This window comes from Silurus aristotelis (assembly GCF_946808225.1).
Source record: "Silurus aristotelis genome assembly, chromosome: 1".
Taxonomy (NCBI): Eukaryota; Metazoa; Chordata; class Actinopteri; order Siluriformes; family Siluridae; genus Silurus; species Silurus aristotelis.
The window spans coordinates 18,921,711-18,940,359 of NC_139574.1; the positions used below are offsets into that span (position 1 = coordinate 18,921,711).

General features: G+C 34.5%; 2 protein-coding genes across 2 annotated transcripts; both read right to left on the reverse strand.

Annotated features, from left to right (window-relative positions):
- Window positions 1-6,876: 6,876 nt before the first annotated feature.
- LOC310732824 (cornifelin-like) lies at window positions 6,877-9,129 on the reverse strand. Its single transcript, XM_083553506.1, has 4 exons — window positions 8,992-9,129; window positions 8,196-8,323; window positions 7,140-7,276; window positions 6,877-7,018 (listed from the first exon to the last, which is right to left on the reverse strand). Exons 2-4 carry the CDS (start codon window positions 8,302-8,304, stop codon window positions 6,920-6,922), a joined length of 345 nt encoding a protein of 114 aa, XP_083409632.1. The 5' UTR covers window positions 8,305-8,323; window positions 8,992-9,129; the 3' UTR covers window positions 6,877-6,919.
- Window positions 9,130-9,482: 353 nt separating this feature from the next.
- mrps15 (mitochondrial ribosomal protein S15) lies at window positions 9,483-18,301 on the reverse strand. Its single transcript, XM_083558321.1, has 8 exons — window positions 18,022-18,301; window positions 13,393-13,455; window positions 12,450-12,525; window positions 11,081-11,129; window positions 10,813-10,897; window positions 10,627-10,685; window positions 9,898-10,089; window positions 9,483-9,747 (listed from the first exon to the last, which is right to left on the reverse strand). The coding sequence occupies exons 1-8, from the start codon at window positions 18,185-18,187 to the stop codon at window positions 9,637-9,639; spliced, it is 801 nt and encodes a 266-aa protein (XP_083414447.1). The 5' UTR covers window positions 18,188-18,301; the 3' UTR covers window positions 9,483-9,636.
- Window positions 18,302-18,649: the final 348 nt, after the last annotated feature.

Genomic DNA, 18,649 nt, shown 5'->3' on the forward strand with positions numbered 1-18,649 from the left:
GTCTGGGATCCGCCACTCGGTTGCCAGGTCACGACGAACAACCACCAATCAGAAATCTCCTTACTGGAGTGACGCGCGCTGAAAGCCTACGGTTATTTAGAGAACGTGATAGGCTGGAGAATAGGCCCAATCCTGAATAGCCGTGAAAGTGTAAGTGGTGTAGAAGCACAGGTAAGCCTTTGGTCTCATGTACACTAAGTAGTGTACAGAAGGTAATTGCAAGACCTACTTGTACCACATTTTATAAGGGTAATATGCTTGAGCAAGAGATGATGTATGTGGTGCAGTGAAGGTAGACTGGTTGAAGTGTGTTTATTGGGTTTCTTGCTTTAGTAATGCCAATTTTGCTGCATGAGAAACCTGTTTGTGATGCAGCACTCGGTTATACTGATTTCTGTATAATATTTAGGGGTGTCCTTTTATCCTCACAACTGAACAAAATATAATTTATTTCAACAAAAATTATCAAAATTTTTTTTATTTTCTAAGCATGGTTGTCAACTTGCCATCTGCAATTATCATTAAAAACAATGCAAGTGTTGATTTATGCAAATTGCTTCACTTTGCATACTGGAATGCTGTTTTTAATTTTTATTTTATTATTATTATTTTTTTACAGAAAGAAAAAACACAGCATGAGTGAATTTGTTTAAAGTGAAATGCCCCAATGCACTTCAACAAGCAGCCACTTTAAGATTTATAAGATGTCATAATTAAAGATGGTTAAACGTAATGTGGCTTTTGCATTTATTAATTTTTTATTAGTTATAGAGCATCTAAAAAAGTAAAAATTTTTAAAATATAATTTATTGGTGTGTCATATGTATATATCAGTAGCGGCCCGTGCATTTGGTACCTGGGCCTTCAGTGGGGACTTAGCCGACTTAATCCACCTCTTAATACACCACTATCACGTCGCAATTATAAAAAACATCAATACTATACAAAAACACGACATCATAACGCGTAGCATTACAGAGAGGTAGGAATTTCGTATATGTAGGGTGAATACCATTTTACCAAAGCAAGCTCCAAACCTCTACAATACAACCGCAACTGTGCCATTTGTGAACCAATATTTGTCTAATAACATGACAAAAACATACAGTAAATAAAATAATAAATGAATAAAATACCACCTACCAGAGGTGCGGACTCAATATTTGCACTGCTCCTCAGAGGCTGGTGGTACCGCTCGTATTCACTATATATACAGTATATATATACAGTATATATATATATATATATATATATATACACTGAGGAAAATAAGTAAATCTGTACTACTATACAAGCTGCACATTGACTACTCTAAAATATATTCAATATATATAAAATATACAACCTGTCCCATAGGAAGATATACTAAAATGGTTGTAAGATACTGATTTTATATATATATATATATATATATATATATATATATATATATATATATATATATATATATATACACAGTGAGGAAAATAAGTATTTGAACACCCTGCTATTTTGCAAGTTCTCCCACTTAGAAATCATGGAGGGGTCTGAAATTGTCATTGTAGGTGCATGTCCACTGTGAGAGACATAATTTAAAAAAAAAATCCAGAAATCACAATATATGATTTTTAAACTATTTATTTGTATGATACAGTTGCAAATACGTATTTGAACACCTGTCTATCAGCTAGAATTCTGACCCTCAAAGACCTGTTAGTCCGCCTTTAAAATGTCCACCTCCACTACATTTATTATCCTAAATTAGATGCACCTGTTTGAGGTCGTTAGCTGCATAAAGACACCTGTCCACCCCATACAATCAGTAAGAATCCAACTACTAACATGGCCAAGACCAAAGAGCTGTCCAAAGACACTAGAGACAAAATTGTACACCTCCACAAGGCTGGAAAGGGCTACAGGGAAATTGCCAAGCAGCTTGGTGAAAAAAGGTCCACTGTTGGAGAAATCATTAGAAAATGGAAGAAGCTAAACATGACGGTCAATCTCCCTCGGACTGGGGCTCCATGCAAGATCTCACCTCGTGGGGTTAGGGTTAGGGTTAGGGTTAGGAAGTCAGCCCAGAACTACACAGGAGGAGCTGGTCAATGACCTGAAAAGAGCTGGGACCACCGTTTCCAAGGTTACTGTTGGTAATACACTAAGACGTCATGGTTTGAAATCATGCATGGCACGGAAGGTTCCCCTGCTTAAACCAGCACATGTCCAGGCACGTCTTAACTTTGCCAATGACCATTTGGTTGATCCAGAGGAGTCATGGGAGAAATTCATGTGGTCAGATGAGACCAAAATATCACAATTCCACTAAACGTGGGTGTTTTTCTGCACATGGGACAGGGCGACTGCACTGTATTAAGGAGACGATGACCGGGGCCATGTATTGCGAGATTTTGGGGAACAACCTCCTTCCCTCAGTTAGAGCATTGAAGATGGGTCGAGGCTGGGTCTTCCAACATGACAATGACCCGAAGCACACAGCCAGGATAACCAAGGAGTGGCTCTGTAAGAAGCATATCACGGTTCGGGCGTGGCCTAGCCAGTCTCCAGACCTAAACCCAATAGAGAATCTTTGGAGGGAGCTCAAACTCCTTGTTTCTCAGCGATAGGCCAGAAACCTGACTGATCTAGAGAAGATCTGTGTGGAGGAGTGGGCCAAAATCCCTCCTGCAGTGTGTGCAAACCTGGTGAAAAACTACAGGAAACGTTTGACCTCTGTAATTGCAAACAAAGGCTCCTGTACCAAATATTAACATTGACTTTCTCAGGTGTTCAAATATTTATTTGCAGCTGTATCATACAAATAAATAGTTTAAAAATCATACATTGTGATTTCTGGATTTTTTTTTTTTAGATTATGTCTCTCACAGTGGACATGCACCTACGATGACAATTTCAGACCCCTCCATGATTTCTAAGTGGGAGAACTTGCAAAATAGCAGGGTGTTCAAATACTTATTTTCCTCACTGTATATATGTATATATATATATATGTGCGTGTGTTCAGTTGTGTTAGACTTTCATTCATAAGCAGGCTACTAGAAAATGTTTTTTAATTAAAAGCAAATGGGGAAAATGGTGCCCACCAAAGATTGACATTTTCAAACGTTATTTCTTTTGTCGTTATCTCATAAACCAACAGTACCTAAAAACCTTTGTTGATGTGAGGGAAGCTGAAGCTAGGAAAGCTAAAGCCTGTGGTATCATGAGAGGGAAACTATGCAATACAATACAATAACTCCTTGAATTGCATCATGCACTGTGACTATAACGTGAGTCATTTTACAAACTGCATATACTGTACAATAAACATTGTATATACTGTACTACTATATATTAATTTATCTTTAGAACCTTCATCCTGGTCAGGGTTGTGTGGGATTCAAAGCCTAAGAAAATAAAGAATGGCATGAATCCAGAATACAACACACACACACACACACACACACACCCACACACACACAGGCAATTTTAGGGAGAAATGAAAACATAGAGGAAACATACACACACAGACAAAGGGGAACATAGAGAACAGAGAAATATCACACAGCTTCCTGAGTTTTGAAAATCGAAAGGGGGATCTTGTATTTACACACTGTTTTTGCTAGCCATATACTTATGGTCAAATAAATTGTGGTCACCTAACCGGTACATTGATATATTAGTCTTCCCCATTCTGTAGCCACAAAGTTACAGTTACTTCAAAATCTAGTGATATGCCTTCCCAGAAGAGATGTTATGGATATTGTAATAGCAAACAGACTCCATCCCTAAAAAATTCTAAATACACAGAAATCAATAATAATTTATGCACACTAAAAGACTCACATTTTTGTTACATTATTTGGTACTAGCACTTATACCTTTAATATCATTTGGAAAAAAAAATAAGTAAGCAGTCCTAACATTTAGCACAAGTCAAAAAGAACAGCACCTTGATGCTGACAGTGTCGGTTGTGATGACATACTTGTGGCTGATTCAGAGTTATAGGTTAATCGGTCATCTAGTTGTAACCAGAACAAGCATCAGCAGAAACAGTTATGGAGGCCCACGAGGAGGAGAAAAGTATAGGTCATGCAATTATTATACTCATATGCTTTTAGCAATTCATATAAACACAACAAAACATTCAATCAATATATCAGAAAGGGTAAATCATTTTTGCTATGATTGAGATAATGAAATGTATTAATAAAGATATAATGATTAATTACAAAATGAAGTAAAATGTACAGTACTGTATACATAAAATAGCATTTTTGGGGTGGCTTCCATTTATCGCAGTTTTTCGTTTATCACAGGCGGTTTTGGAACTTAACCACCGCGATAAACGGGGGATTACTGTATTTATATATTAAAATATATATATATATTTTTTAGGGCTGTCAAAACATGTTAACGCAAATTCATTTTAACAGCACTAATTTTAATCACCAAGTCTGTGATCATGCACACATCCGGAAATTCTAAGTATCCGTGTGGAAACATAGCAAAAGTTCCCTTTAGTGTCCTGATGATTTATATAATTTAAAACACCACAATAATATTTTAACTTTATGCTCTATGTTGAGTATGGCTTCACTAATGATAAACATACATTTGTATAAAGCATCAATATTTGTCCCTGCCCATGCTGAGTATTAAATAATAAATGAATAAACTAAAAAGTATTAATTTAAGTTACATTTAGAACAGAATGTGCGATTAAGTTGTAATTAATCATGAGTTAACACATGACAATCAGGCAAATAATCACAATTAAATATTTTATAAAAATAATAAATAAATATATAATATGGTTAAGTTATATTACAGAGTTAAATTTGAAAACTCCAGCAGTGGGTTTACTGGAGTGATGGGGTCTGCATCCTCCAAAAGGTGCTTTACTTTTGTTGTAACATGGATTGTGTGTATAACACCAGTCAATCTTTTCAGAAACCCATTACAATCAAATGCCACTAACTATATTTTGCCATATAGCCATGGGAAAAGGAAGTTAAAATTATAAGCAGTTCCAGTAGCCATAGAAAATGCTTTAAGACTGCAGTTTTAATGACTCACTGTTTCAAAACCAAATGTTAACTTCAAGTTGTTGCACAAATCAACCTCTTCCTGAGAACTTACCACATGCTGCAGTCTTAGTTGATTTTCATGAAAGGTGCTAATAATGCCAAAAAGAAAAGCCTTTTGCAATGATGCACTAGAACACAAAACCTTTAAAGAACCACAGTCGTACAGAATTCTCCTAACTTACTTTACCATACCTTAAAAGTAGCACAGGTTGTATCTGGGCTGAATTAAGAGTGAGAAAATACAATGCAGTTATGGTGAGGGACATTTAGGACCTTGTTTTCTCTGTATCAACTTTACATATGTTAACAACTCTAAATAAACCAGAAAACTGACAATCTATGGAATGGAATATGCACAAAGCTTAAACTAATAATCGAATGTGATGGTATTTTTAAACGAGTCCAGAAAATAGCTACAAAAAAATGCCCTTTTCCATTTTCCATTTGACAAGCCTTCCAGTCCCTCATTCCTTCTGCTTACTCAGATCAACTCAAATCAACTCATAACTGCTCTTAAGCTGCTGCTGCTGCAAATCTTTCCGTCTCAATTGCTGTAACGTTTGCATAGACTATACTTTATCCCTGTATCAACTCTCTATTCCTAATGTCAAGTGTTACTACTAGATAGCATTTACAGCACATCCACTTCAATTACTACTACAGCGACTTGTTTGTACTACTGCAACATTTACATATTCTTTTGCTAAATTTGCACTTCTCTGACTTTATCAACGTATTATTCTGGATGCATGTGATCGTAAAATAATAGTTTATAAAGAAGCGTACTTGTAGTTTCCCTATTACCTTAGATGTGTTGTCCTGCCTTGCACATTGCTGTTTAGTTTATTGTGGAGCTGTACCATAACCCTCTAACATCATCATTATTTTTGGGTGTTAAAAGATAAAAGCTATCTTATATAGGCTTTTGGAGAATTGATGAATATATTTCAAAAAATTTACCCAATATTACTGGATCCTGATGCGTCAGGGAATAATGTATACTTTTTTGAGACCTATCTGGCATCTATCGGAGATCTTGATTGAGGTTTGTCATATCATGGTAATGTTTCCTGGTATACTGTGGCATGGCATGATGAAACTGAGCGTACTTTAAAAGTCTTATTTGAATATATGCTTAAAAAATTACTATTTTTCATTTTTATTATATTTATTGAGACATGTGCATCAAATACGATCAGAAAGTTATACGCTAATTCTGAAATGGACATATATTAAAGAATACTCAATCAAATTAACCATTAAACATTTTATGACATTATATGTGTGTGTGTGTGTGTGTGTGTGTGTGTGTGTGTAATATATATATATATATATATATATATATATATATATATATATATATATATATATATATATATATATATATATATATATATATATATATAAATATATAAATCCTGGTATTTATTTTTTTAATTATGGTTTCCCCCAAAGGTGAAAAATCAAATTTATTTAAAGATTATATTACAATTCCACTCTATGTGGTCCCAGTGACCTCTGCATTTATAATCTAATCTACTAACTGAAAAATAAAATTAGTCAAATACTAAAGAAATGTATCAATTTAATTATCAGTATCATAGACATCAATCTTAATAGAGGAAGTAAAATTCACGTCATTTAAACATGAACCATTAATGTGACTAACCTCTGCTAATGCTAAAATTTAACAAAGACTATTAAATTTTAAGGCCACAGACTATTAAATTTTGAAGGCCACAGGCCATTTACCATTGATGTTTTTCAATTAAACTTTTTATTTTTTATAAAATCAAGCTTGCAGTGATGGGGGTTCTCTGCTACAAAGCACATTTACAGTATTAATACTTAATTAGGCCTCTCCATTTCTAACACGAATTTCTCTGGCCATTCGACATGTCTCAAATATTCCACAGCAGCAGGTCATCAGGGCGTCATTGCATATTGTACCCTGTAAAAAAGATTAATAATAATTAATAATAATTTAGTAGATGAAATCAAATTGTATTATTAATTTATGAACAAACTCTAATAGTCTCTGGTTAAGACATTTCTTGTTCTAGAACACTCACTTGAATGCCATAGGTCAGTCTCATGTGTGTCCTCATAGCTGCCATGCCTCCTGGAACACATGCTAGACATGCATTCTCACCATATTTGTTTGCTGTATAGCAGCTCAGTGCAATCGGACAGATGCAACCAATGGCACCTAAAAAGTAAGGGATGGGGGGGGGGGGGTGTTAATTACATATACAACTTTATTTAGCAACAATGCTGACAACAGACAGGTATGAATAGAAATGGGAAGTGGTAACTCCGTTCAGTTCTGTAGTAGTGAATGACCGTCTTTATGTTTAATCCTTTCCAAACTGTTACCATTCACTTAGGTCTGTTTTTTTAGATAGATCACATGTAAATCATATTCTTACTTCTCGATCATCATGGACACAATAATTTCACTGCAGTCCAGTATGACTGATAGTAACAAACACAGCAAACATCTGTGTGAACTTTCTACACAAATATGCTTATTCGAGTTAAAAAGATTAAACAACAATTAAGCAGTAATTCTTTTTAAGTTCAACTTCACAACTAAACAGCACTATAAATATATTTCTTAAGCATAATTTTGAACATCAATGTTAAAAATGTTCTGTAATGTTTTCCCAGTATATGCCTGCTATCTTCAGATACTTTTAAACAATGTTGGAGAAAGTAAAAAAAAGGACTATTCCACTACACTCTATGTTGAAATAATTTTCCATTTCTGTATAATGAGAGATGGTCAACTTTGGGGTTTGGTATTTGCATCCTTTATTTGTTATTAATTTCAACTTCAAGAAATAAATAAATAATTTCCTTTTAAACTTTTCTAACTATATTATCTCAACAAAATTTCTAATCTAATACTATTTTTTGGCAATGCCCGCGTGAATTGGTTTCCGGGTGAATTGATTGTGCATTGTTTATAGTGACTTTATAGGCTTTTATAGGTATTTCCTTAAGTTGCTAGAAACAGGAGGCCATAAATCTAAAGGTTGCCAAAAGCCATACATCTAAATGTAAATGTAAGAACACATTTTAGGACATAAACTTAAGTTTGAGTAATCAGTAGTGCAGGTACTCACAGACAAACAGGTCACTACAGCACGAGCAGAGGCCTGTGCTCCAATCTCCCGTTTGTACGTTGGTGCCGTAGGAGGCACCCGGCTGATGAGTAATGACTGGGTTTGACATGTCAATGAACTGAAGTGCTCTACATGTAAAATGAAAAAAAAAATATTATAGGAAGTACTGGATAAACGGGGTTTTAGCAGTCAATGAACTCACAAAATTCATACATAAAGCAAAAGTAATGGATTAGTATATAGTGTTGTTTAAATTCCAGAGATATACAGCAAAATGATATCAAGAATGAAAAGTAAGTGCTGTACAATTTCTTAAGTTTGGTGTGAAATGTAGCACATGATTTCCCTTCCATTATTTATTTTTTAAAAAGACCAATACTTTTACAATATGAGTAAATTCTGATAAATTTCAATGTTTTTTTTTTTTTTTATAAACTCAGGGTAGCAAGATGTTAGTGGATTTAATTAAGTCTGTTTAAATGTAACCTGCCTACTACCAGATTACAAAACCATAACTGCTTTCTTCCTCGTTTCGAGTGTATATATTAATAGCTTGTTTTAAAATTTGGTCAAAATATTCTAAAAAAAATACTGAAATAGACACAGAGTTTTTCTATAAGCAATAATGTATATCTAATACATTCAGATTTAATCTAAAATATTCACATAAACTCTGTAAACTGTACATTAAAAAATGTGTTCACTACAGTCTAAGAAAACTCAAAACAGCAAAGCACTATAAATAAGAATATGTTTAACATTTTTTTAAAAAGTAACGTGAAGTGAAGACATTTACCTCGTCTGCTACTCTCGAGCCTCTCGATCTGAATCTTTGAGCACAAAAGGAAGTTGTGACACCACCACGCCTGCGATGTTTCCGAAGCTCTCAACAAACATCAGTGACTAGATCACAGGAGAACACAGTATTCAACCAGAACAGGAGACCATGTGACTAAACTCCTGATTGAACAATAAACGCATACTCTAACCTAAATTAATGAACACACTGAGCTCCTACATTGGACTGCAATTCACTTTTATAATTAGCTAAATTAAAATAAACAGAGCACAGCAAAGCTGCAGAAATCTAACCACAACCACAAATGCATCAAGCTGCAGCTGGCTTTGATCTTTGCCTCAAACTTTTATTAGTCAGTCTGATATGCATTATATATATATATATTATATATATATATATATATAAATTAAACAACCTCTGATGTAATCCAATGCATAGAAGCATCATGAAACAGCACAAAACTATGTATTTAATACTCGATAGATGGACAACTTTTACAAGACAAGATTTTATTAAATGTTCATCATAAAGTAAAACAAATAAAGAACAGATTCAGAATAAAAGGTGTGAGGTGTTTTATTAGTTGTGGTTATGCTGAATGATGTTACAGTATAATCATATATATTTTTTAGGTGGATCTTATTATACTGGAGTCCCCTTTGTTTCTGTAGAGCTAGAGCTTGCACTCTTTGCCTTCTTCTGATCAAGAGCAAGTCTCTTCTCTTCCTTTTGTTTCTGGACCTCTTTGAAGACCTAAGAAAAAAAGCACAGATATAGAAATAAAAAGATAAGGGTAAAATTAACAAGTGCAGAGACTGGTGCAAAAATGATCAGTGGTATGGTTGTGACAGTTCCAAGAATCAGGAGTTATTTAGAGATTTGTTTCCTAGATCACTGCGATACCTTGATGCAGAGGGCCTTCTTAGCCAGCCAGCGCCGGGTTGCCCGTCTGTAGTACTCCGGAGGGAAGGTGTATGTGATCCCCAGCTCTGTGCAGACCTTCTCAAAAGCATCGTATCGTGAACTTCTCAAGTATTTGAGCAATTTCTTTCTGCGGTCAATGCACATCAGCATCCACCTCTTGTTAGCTTTGTCCTGATATAAAATAGAAGAACAAAGAAAAAAGCTGTGATGCAGCAACAAGCATTATTTCATCATTATTTAAAGCATTATTCATTCATTTTATAATTTGTAAACAAAACTACAATAAACTCAATTAATGTAGACAGTCAGCTTCAGAAATATTGGCACTTTTCCTGACATTTTGTGTATTTCATACACAGCAATCATGCACAGCAAAGAGATTTTGTGTAATTATATTAATAGTTATTTATAGATTTTGTCTAATAATTCATAATTACACCCCAGATGGCAATTTCAGCAATAGTTTTTGGGTAATTAATGTGCATGTATTTTATCAATTTGCAACTAATTTTTTTTATTTCGAATGTTTATTTACTGAGTTGACTTTCACATTCATACATGCACTGTGAAATGTATTCTATGCTCAAAGTGAGCACAGGATATCCTGTTTCTCACTGAGGCTGCAATCAAGGTAGAGTGTGAAGTGAAGTGCTGTCACAACTTCCATGATGCACAGCAGAATGAGTGCACTTCTTCTCCGTCACATACCTTAGGGTGCTTCTGCAAATGCTCCTGAAAGTTACGTATTCGTGCGGTCAATACGGCCACTAAAGCAAGCAAGAAAAGTCCATCACAACGACATCAAGGAAATTGCAAGTCAGAGGCAAGTGGAAATACAGATGATGAAAGCACTGTTAATCTTATTGGGATTGAAGAAAAAAAAGGGGAACCTACCCCCAACCTCGGTTGAGTTTCGGTCATTTTCATGTCTCTGGACCTTTGCAATCAGCTGTTCCTGTTTCAGGCGCAGTCTTTCACTCTGGATGAAGAGGCGTTAGGTTTAAGTTTTAATCATGTGATGTGATATAATGTTATAAAGAGCTGAAAATGTTGGACCATTGCAGCTAACAATATCCCATATAAAGTGTATAGTAAGATAAATAATAATAATAATAATAAAAAAAATTATAAACACAGAAAGATGCTGAAATCAGTGTCATACATGACTTGCAAGCTCCAATGAAAGGAGTTTCTTCACCACACCGTCAACCCTGAAATCACAAAACGAAAATTATGATTTTTTTATTTTTATTTAATGATGATGAAAACTAGAATATATATATATATATATAAAAATAAAAAAAAGACTTCTACTTCCACTATATGGACAAATGTTTTTGGACACCTGACCACAAGATAGATATGTTTTCATATGAATTATATGTTTTTTTTTTTTTTTTTTTTTTTTTTTTAAAGATACCATGCTACATTTAGACGATTTGCTGTGTTACCCTCCACTATTCTTGGAAGATGATCCACTGAGTACTGGAATGGTTGTGGAGATGTGTGTTCATTCAGCACAAGAGCTTTAGTAAAGTCAGGTACTGAAGTATGGTGAAGAGGCCTGTGGTGCAGTCACTGTCCTAATTCATCCCAATGGTGTTCAGGAGGGGAGAGGTCAGAGGTCTATAGCAGGCCAATCAAAATCTTCTACTCCAACTCATGTAAAACATCTTCATGGAGCTGGCTTTGTGCATAGGAGCATTGTCATGCTGGAACAGGTTTGGATGTCCTGGGTCGAACTTATGCTACTGCATCTAAAGTCATCCTGTACAATTGTGTGTCTCAAATTCTGTGGTAACAGTTTGGGGAAGAACCACATATAGATGGAAAAAGTCAGGTGTCCCAATACTTTTGTCCATATAGTGTATTCAAAACAAATTATTAATATTTGACAGTAACACACAGCTGCCATTAAAGTGCTAAAGATGTGCTGGCATCTATTTAAGAATAATCAATTTTTAATAATAATAATAATAATAATAATAATAATAATAATAAGCCAGATTACATTTGAGTTGTTATTCAAAACCCTAAATGAACATATCAAGTATTATTATTATTTCTTTATAAGTTATTTCTGTGATCATTTTTACCCCGAGAACATTATCAGAAACTAACAGTAATATAATAATATAATTTTAATTAAAAATATGACTGATTTGCCTTCATTTTAAACAACCTGAAGGCTGTGCCAATAAAAACAATTAAACAATGTTCAACCTTTTGTGTCATGTTTCTTTAACCATATTTAGCTGTTTTTTGTGAACTATTTGCCCAATAATCTTTATTAATGCTCAAGCTGTCAAGCAGTGTCTCTCCACAATGAATCTCAAAGATTTTTCTTCGTAATTTAAAGTAGTTTATCCTTTATATACAGTAAACCAAACATTCAGCAAGGCCTGCAAAATCTGTTTTAAAAGACACTGCTGAGATGGTAATAAAAAAAAACAAAAGAAAGTTGTGGCCTATTAAAGAATGCACATAAGCCAATTAATGCCAAGGTGGACAACTGTAAATAGGAAACGTACGTGTGAGCCAGAGGAACAGAAGCATATTCAAATTTCAGCACTGACGATGGAAGGTCTTGTAGTTGACTTTGAAATTCTGTTTTGAGACAGAAATATTGAAACAACACAAGCACAATTTTTTACATTCAAAGCTATTTGCAAATGATATGCAGCATATTAATATATTAAAGTTTAAAGTTGGTATGTTGAAAAACCTTTAAAGATTACTGTAAAAAATAATCTGACTTTTTCAATCCAAGCAGACCTTGCAGCTAATAGATGGGTCTCAGAGACCATAATCAACCACACCTGCATTATGAGCCAATAAAAGTACAAAGGAAGAAGACTATATACAAATATAGCTTCTCCATATTTACTGTAGGGTTTGTAAAGACAAGCAATCTTCAGTGGACCCAAACTCAACCCCTATTGCTGAGTTTATGGAAGAAAGAAAAGAAAAGAAAAAAAAAAAAAAAAAAAAAAAAAAAAAAAAAGATTTCAGATAAGAGAACAGTTTGTCAGCAGATTATACAACTATGGTAGGTGCTATCAGATACAGAATGGAGCATTGCATCAAGCCATTTACCTTTCGAGAACAAATGAAAGGAGTAGCAAAGTAGGATGTGTCCAAATAGATTGTCTTAATTTGCTGGAATTGTTTGGTTTTTAATGCAATTTAAATATTTGATTAAAAAAGAGAAACCTGATGTGGTACACATACAGTGCATAACTGCTTCAATCATTTAGTCACATTTTCCAGAAAAAGGTAAGATTGAAGGTGCACACGGTCACTACTCTTAACCATATCAAATATACAAAAAGTATTACATACCTACTAAAATGTCAAGAAAAGCTAACAAAAAAAAAAATAATTATTTAATTCTTGAGCCTAAATATTTGCTCTACTGTTTCATAAATTTTAACAAGCCCTGATCGATCTTTCACCTTATTTACACAGCCTTACCTGGCTTTTTTTGTACAGCTCGGGCATACTGTCTTACTGGCTGGATTTTGAGGGGTTCATTACCTGAAATAAATGGAAAACATCTTACATATAATTTATGTTGTTGCTAAAAAAGTAGGAGAAAAAACCTGTGATGCTGCTTGTGCGTGTCAAATGATGACTGTGTTCTAATCAGCAGTGATATCGCTATAAGCAAATTTTGTCAAAATGCCAATCGGCCAACACTAAGCCAACTAAGCTGAGAAGTAATCTGAAAATACTGCATTAAAACCAGAGCTGAGAACACAGTCAGAAATGTCACTATAAGAAAACAGCTCAAATGCGGGTGGGGGTAGGATGGCTGGTGGAAGTGACTTGGTAGCCCACATCCTTTCCACACACCCGCTTATAAAAGTTTCTCATGTCACCACAGTCTAGCTTGTTTATTAGTCAAATATAAATGTTTGTGCATATGAATATTGTACATATTGTTTGAGAACTGTGCATTATTATAGTTTAACACCCCAAACATATAAAACAACATAGGTATTTATATCACTATCTTCTACACTTGATAAAGTATATAAATAGCAAAAATATTGAACACCTCTTTTTACTCTTAGTCTTTCACCTTAATTAAATCACTACAGCTAAAATTGGGGAAATGTTTGTGCTTCTCCCACATAGAAATCTTCAGGTCAGCCACCATAATAGTCAGCATAGATTTACATAAGCAGGTTTTTAAACTTGGATGAAGAACAGTGTTATATCCACAACCGAGCTAAGTGGCCATGTACAGTTCCACTAATAAAAAATATATATAAATCGCCAAAAGCTACAATCTCATAAATCATACCCAAAAGTTCCATATGTAAATCCTTCCCAGAAGTGTGCAGATGATTAAAAACAAAAAAAAAGGAACTAAATCTGAAACAGTATATTCAAAACTAACTTACTGGGAAGTGTTAACTCAGTGGTTAAGACATCTGATAGAAAGGTCATGAGTTTAAATTCCAGAATGACCAAACTGCTTCCTGGGACTCTGAGCATGGCCATCAGCCCTCAAATGCTCAGTTGTATAAATGAGAAAATTGTTACCTATGTGGATAACTGAGTCATAAGGCATAAACAGAAATGGAAGCTGGGTGGAACAAAAACAAAAAAAAGAGATGTGCTTTGTGTCCAAACTTTAATAGTATAAAACTGTAATGACCAGATGTTGAATTAACAGCCGACAAAGAACAATTTAATATGTGGCGTAACCAAGAATCATTATACATTCCTCATTTAAGTGAAATACTAAACTAAAATATTTAATGCCGGTCAGCTCAGTATTTCTGCTGGAAGCCTTGTTGCTCTGAGGAATTAGTTCAAATTAAAAATTCTAATTTTAATCTCTTGAAATTGTGGTTATAGCCTTAGAAAACTAATTGTGTGATCGCAGTGGCAATACATAATCTACATATGTATACTGAGCTGATGTTTAGTACAAATATTTGCTTATTGCATTTACTAAACTAAAAGATAAAAATGCATAAATGAACGAAGCTGTTGAGACGAGTCATATTCTGGCATGAAACGCTAATAATCTGTAGATTCTAATCTGTTAGATTTGCCCCTGTTCTCTTACCAAATTAAGTCTGGATGCATCCGGTTTACTTTGATTATCTACAGATTTCTCTAGAACTTGACTGAAGGCTAATTCAGATTATTTGACATTACATAGAAAGGTAAGCGACTGTTTGTATAAGTGAATGTCAGACCAAAAATGAAACCATGATGTCCATGACCAAAATAAAAAAAAAATAATAATAATTTTAAGCTTAGAGATTTCAATCATTTTCAATCATTGTGAAGATGTTTGAAACCACCAGGATTCTTACTAGAGCTGGCAAAATAGACAAGAAATGCCTTTATCAAGAAGGTGATCAAAAACCCAAAGACAAACAAAGACTAAAAGTTTAGAATTTTGCCCTTTTTTCCAATTTCCCATTTATTTATACATTACATTTTGCATTCACGGCACGTCGTTGTGTATTTGTGTAATCCTGTCCATGGTTGCAGCTAACTATTGGGTACATACAGGATAAAATAATGTAACACCCTGAAGTATTTTCTCAACGTTGTGTAATGCCTGCAACTGTAAAGCATACAACAGCTCGCATCTCACTAGGATGGTTGCTATCGTTTATTATAGTAGTCAAGTATTCTACCGATTATTCCAAAGATCAATTAAGTAATCGGATAAGAAGTACTTTTTCTTTATTAAAAAGAAATACTAAATATACAAGAGAAAATAAGATGGGTCTCTTGAAATTAATAAGTAATTCGTTTTCTTTTTAGAAAAAAATAGAATTTTATTGCTGAAATTGCACACAAGAATCTCTAAACTAAACTAAACTCGTTTAGTGCATTTAATTGCCATATAACACCAAAAATGCTACTACAAATATATAAACAAAAATCATAAATAAATATATAAACATTTATTTTACTAGATTACTAAAAAAAAAAAAAAAAAAAAATGAACTGTACAGTGTTTTCTTTATGTTTTAGTATAAAATGATCCCAAACTTTGGAAACTTTCTTTTCTTTGGCCTGAATCCTATGAAAGCCTGTTTCCTCCACATAAAAAAAAAAAAAGTTTTCCCAATTCTTTTCTTTCGCAATTCTGACTTTTTCCTCGCAACTTCAGACTTTTTTTTCTTGTAAACAGCCGACATTTCTGATGCATCAACCGGTAACCATGTTGTGGGCCTGAAGTTTGAAGCTGTTGGTGTATGAACGAGGCTCCGCTGCTTCATGTGTCAACAATCAGCTCTGTTGCGTCTCCTCCAGAGCTGGTTGTTAGACAGAGTTCTCTCCAGGGATCAGAGGCTTAGTTTTATACCATGCGATTCTTTTGATATTAGCCCATTACATTTTGAATGTATAAAGCTTTCTGGCGCTACAGAGTGGTGACGCTGCCTGACTGGCTAAAAAAAAGTCGGAATTGCAAAAAAATTAAAAAGTCGGAATTAGGCAAACTTTTATTTTAATGTGGCAGAAACGAGCTTCCATATAAATCTTCTCCTTGCCCCTCACCGTTTTCTCTCCGTACCTGTCCAGAGTGCTCCAGAGTTTAGCGGGTGAGCAATAATGGTCCGTGCGGAAACACAGTGCTCCGTGTGTCATTAAACGGACTAAACAAATAATTTGCCTCGAGGATTTTTTGTATTCGAGTTACCTGAGGAATCATTTCAGCCCTACATCTCACAATGCTAAAGCACTGCTTGAAATTAAGGTCTTATCTGCTACATTTAATGAACTATGCTTCTATCTAAAATGATTCAGCAATATCTGACAAATAGATCAAAAATATATGGCATGGAGCATGAAGTTATTCATTATGGCACACATATTTCATGGATTGATGACTGAAAAAGACCTCCTGCACATTTCCACTTCAATCAAGACAAGCTCCTGGTGTGAGTTTATAAATATGGGTTGGGGAGTTTTCCTGGAAATATGCACAATTTTAATACGTTAATATACACATTATATCATACCAAGAGCATAGGAAATGTCATTATTAACCACACTGACAATGGCATGACTTCCAGTCCCCTTTTGAAACTACTGAACTGGTAAATCTATACAAGGAAATTCCTAATAAATATTTGAAATATATATACACCTTGTATTTATGTTTTGCTCTTATACACAGATGTCTACATTCTACAGCAAAAAGAACCTGAAATGGCCTTTTTATTCCAATAGTTTTAAACCTGTAATTAAAAAAAAAACAACAACAATAAATGATGATTCTGCTATATTAAGAATTAACCTCTCACCAAGATCCTCACAGCTAGTTAACCATGAATGACCAGCCAAAACCAACATAATGTCCACCTGATAAGGGATATTACTTACATCCACACCACAGCTCCCAATATAGGAAAAACTTTCAGTATAATCAAAATAATTATACAAAAGAATGTATTTAAAATGTAAGGTGTCAATTTCAAACTGGTTGAAATACTACATCAGGTCAAATGAAACCCTGTGTAAAATAAATTAAAATCAAGCTTGATCTCATTGCACTTTTGATTCTGGTTTGTGTCTATATCGTGCTACTTGTCTTGTACTAAATACATGAAGAAACTCAAAGAGTCCTATAGAAGAATGAGATTAAAATATTCTCTTGACTTGAGCACCCCGTAGTGGTAGATAAAGGTACTGTATCAGTCTAACGTACTGTAATTAGCTCAACCCAAGTACTTTTTCTTTTCTTTTTATAAACAAAAGACAAATGTATATTGTCTCTAGGCAGCTTTACAGCAATAAACCCATTACAAACCTATTTTAAATAAATAAATTATTCTATACGTTTAATAATTAATAATATATGATAAGCAAGCCAGTGGTTTCCAATTGCAAGAAGAAACTACATCAGATGGTAAGAGGAAGAAACCATGAGAGGGAATTAATACTCATGTGGGTGCCACCTAATGTCTATTCATTATAGTTTTATCATTTTAAGGTCATCATCTGTCCACTGATGGACACTTGACTTGTAGCAAACTGTTTATATTAATTACACACGCTAAATCTAAATCACAATACGTTTTTCTCTGAGAGACGTTCCAGTGAGACAGAAGGTCGTGATACCTCTGGTCGTCTTGCAGGTGAAGTGAGCACAGCGCTGTGGTATGGAGCTGCAGTACACGGGCTGCCGCGCCGCCGCCGCCGGAACCCCTCCATGTCTCGCACCCGACAGCACGCTCCATACTCGGCCTGCAGCCACTGTTGATTTCAGGCTGTGTTTTAAAAACATCGTCTTTGCGGATGTCTGTTATGCAGCCAACGACTGTCAAAACGTGTTTGTGTCCCTTCACTAAACGGAGGCTGCCATCTTTCCCCCTTCTTCGGCGTCTTTATCGGTCACGTGACATCGCGGAGCCCTTTATCGCCCCCTCGGTATCGCAGAATTTAATATTACGACATTTTCGCACTCGAAAAACCTATGGATGCTAAATATCCGATCCGAAAGTTGATTCATGCCCAGCCGAATTAAGGTAAAAACAGTCCAAATGAATTTTGAATGTATGTATTGATAATAATTTTAACTAGTCCTAAAAGACTCAATTGTTCCACCAGGGGGCGAAGTCAAGCAATATACCCATTGTCCTAGAGCCACGGACAAAAATTAGTTAGTTAGTTAGTTAGTTAGTTAGTTAGTTAGTTAGATAGATAGATAGATAGATAGATAGATAGATAGATAGATAGATAGATAGAT

What these genes read in the sequence shown, in the direction of transcription:
- LOC310732824 (XM_083553506.1), bottom strand. Translation starts at nt 8,304, where the DNA reads ATGTCAAACCCAGTCATTACTCATCAGCCGGGTGCCTCCTACGGCACC. An exon ending in CTGTAGTGACCTGTTTGTCT is followed by an intron (nt 7,277 to 8,195) that starts GTGAGTACCTGC and finishes CTTACTTTTTAG; the next exon opens with GTGCCATTGGTTGCATCTGT. An exon ending in GACTGACCTATGGCATTCAA is followed by an intron (nt 7,019 to 7,139) that starts GTGAGTGTTCTA and finishes TCTTTTTTACAG; the next exon opens with GGTACAATATGCAATGACGC.
- mrps15 (XM_083558321.1), bottom strand. Translation starts at nt 18,187, where the DNA reads ATGTTTTTAAAACACAGCCTGAAATCAACAGTGGCTGCAGGCCGAGTA. An exon ending in AGCTGTACAAAAAAAGCCAG is followed by an intron (nt 12,526 to 13,392) that starts GTAAGGCTGTGT and finishes GTCTCAAAACAG; the next exon opens with AATTTCAAAGTCAACTACAA. An exon ending in AAACTCAACCGAGGTTGGGG is followed by an intron (nt 10,686 to 10,812) that starts GTAGGTTCCCCT and finishes TGCTTGCTTTAG; the next exon opens with TGGCCGTATTGACCGCACGA.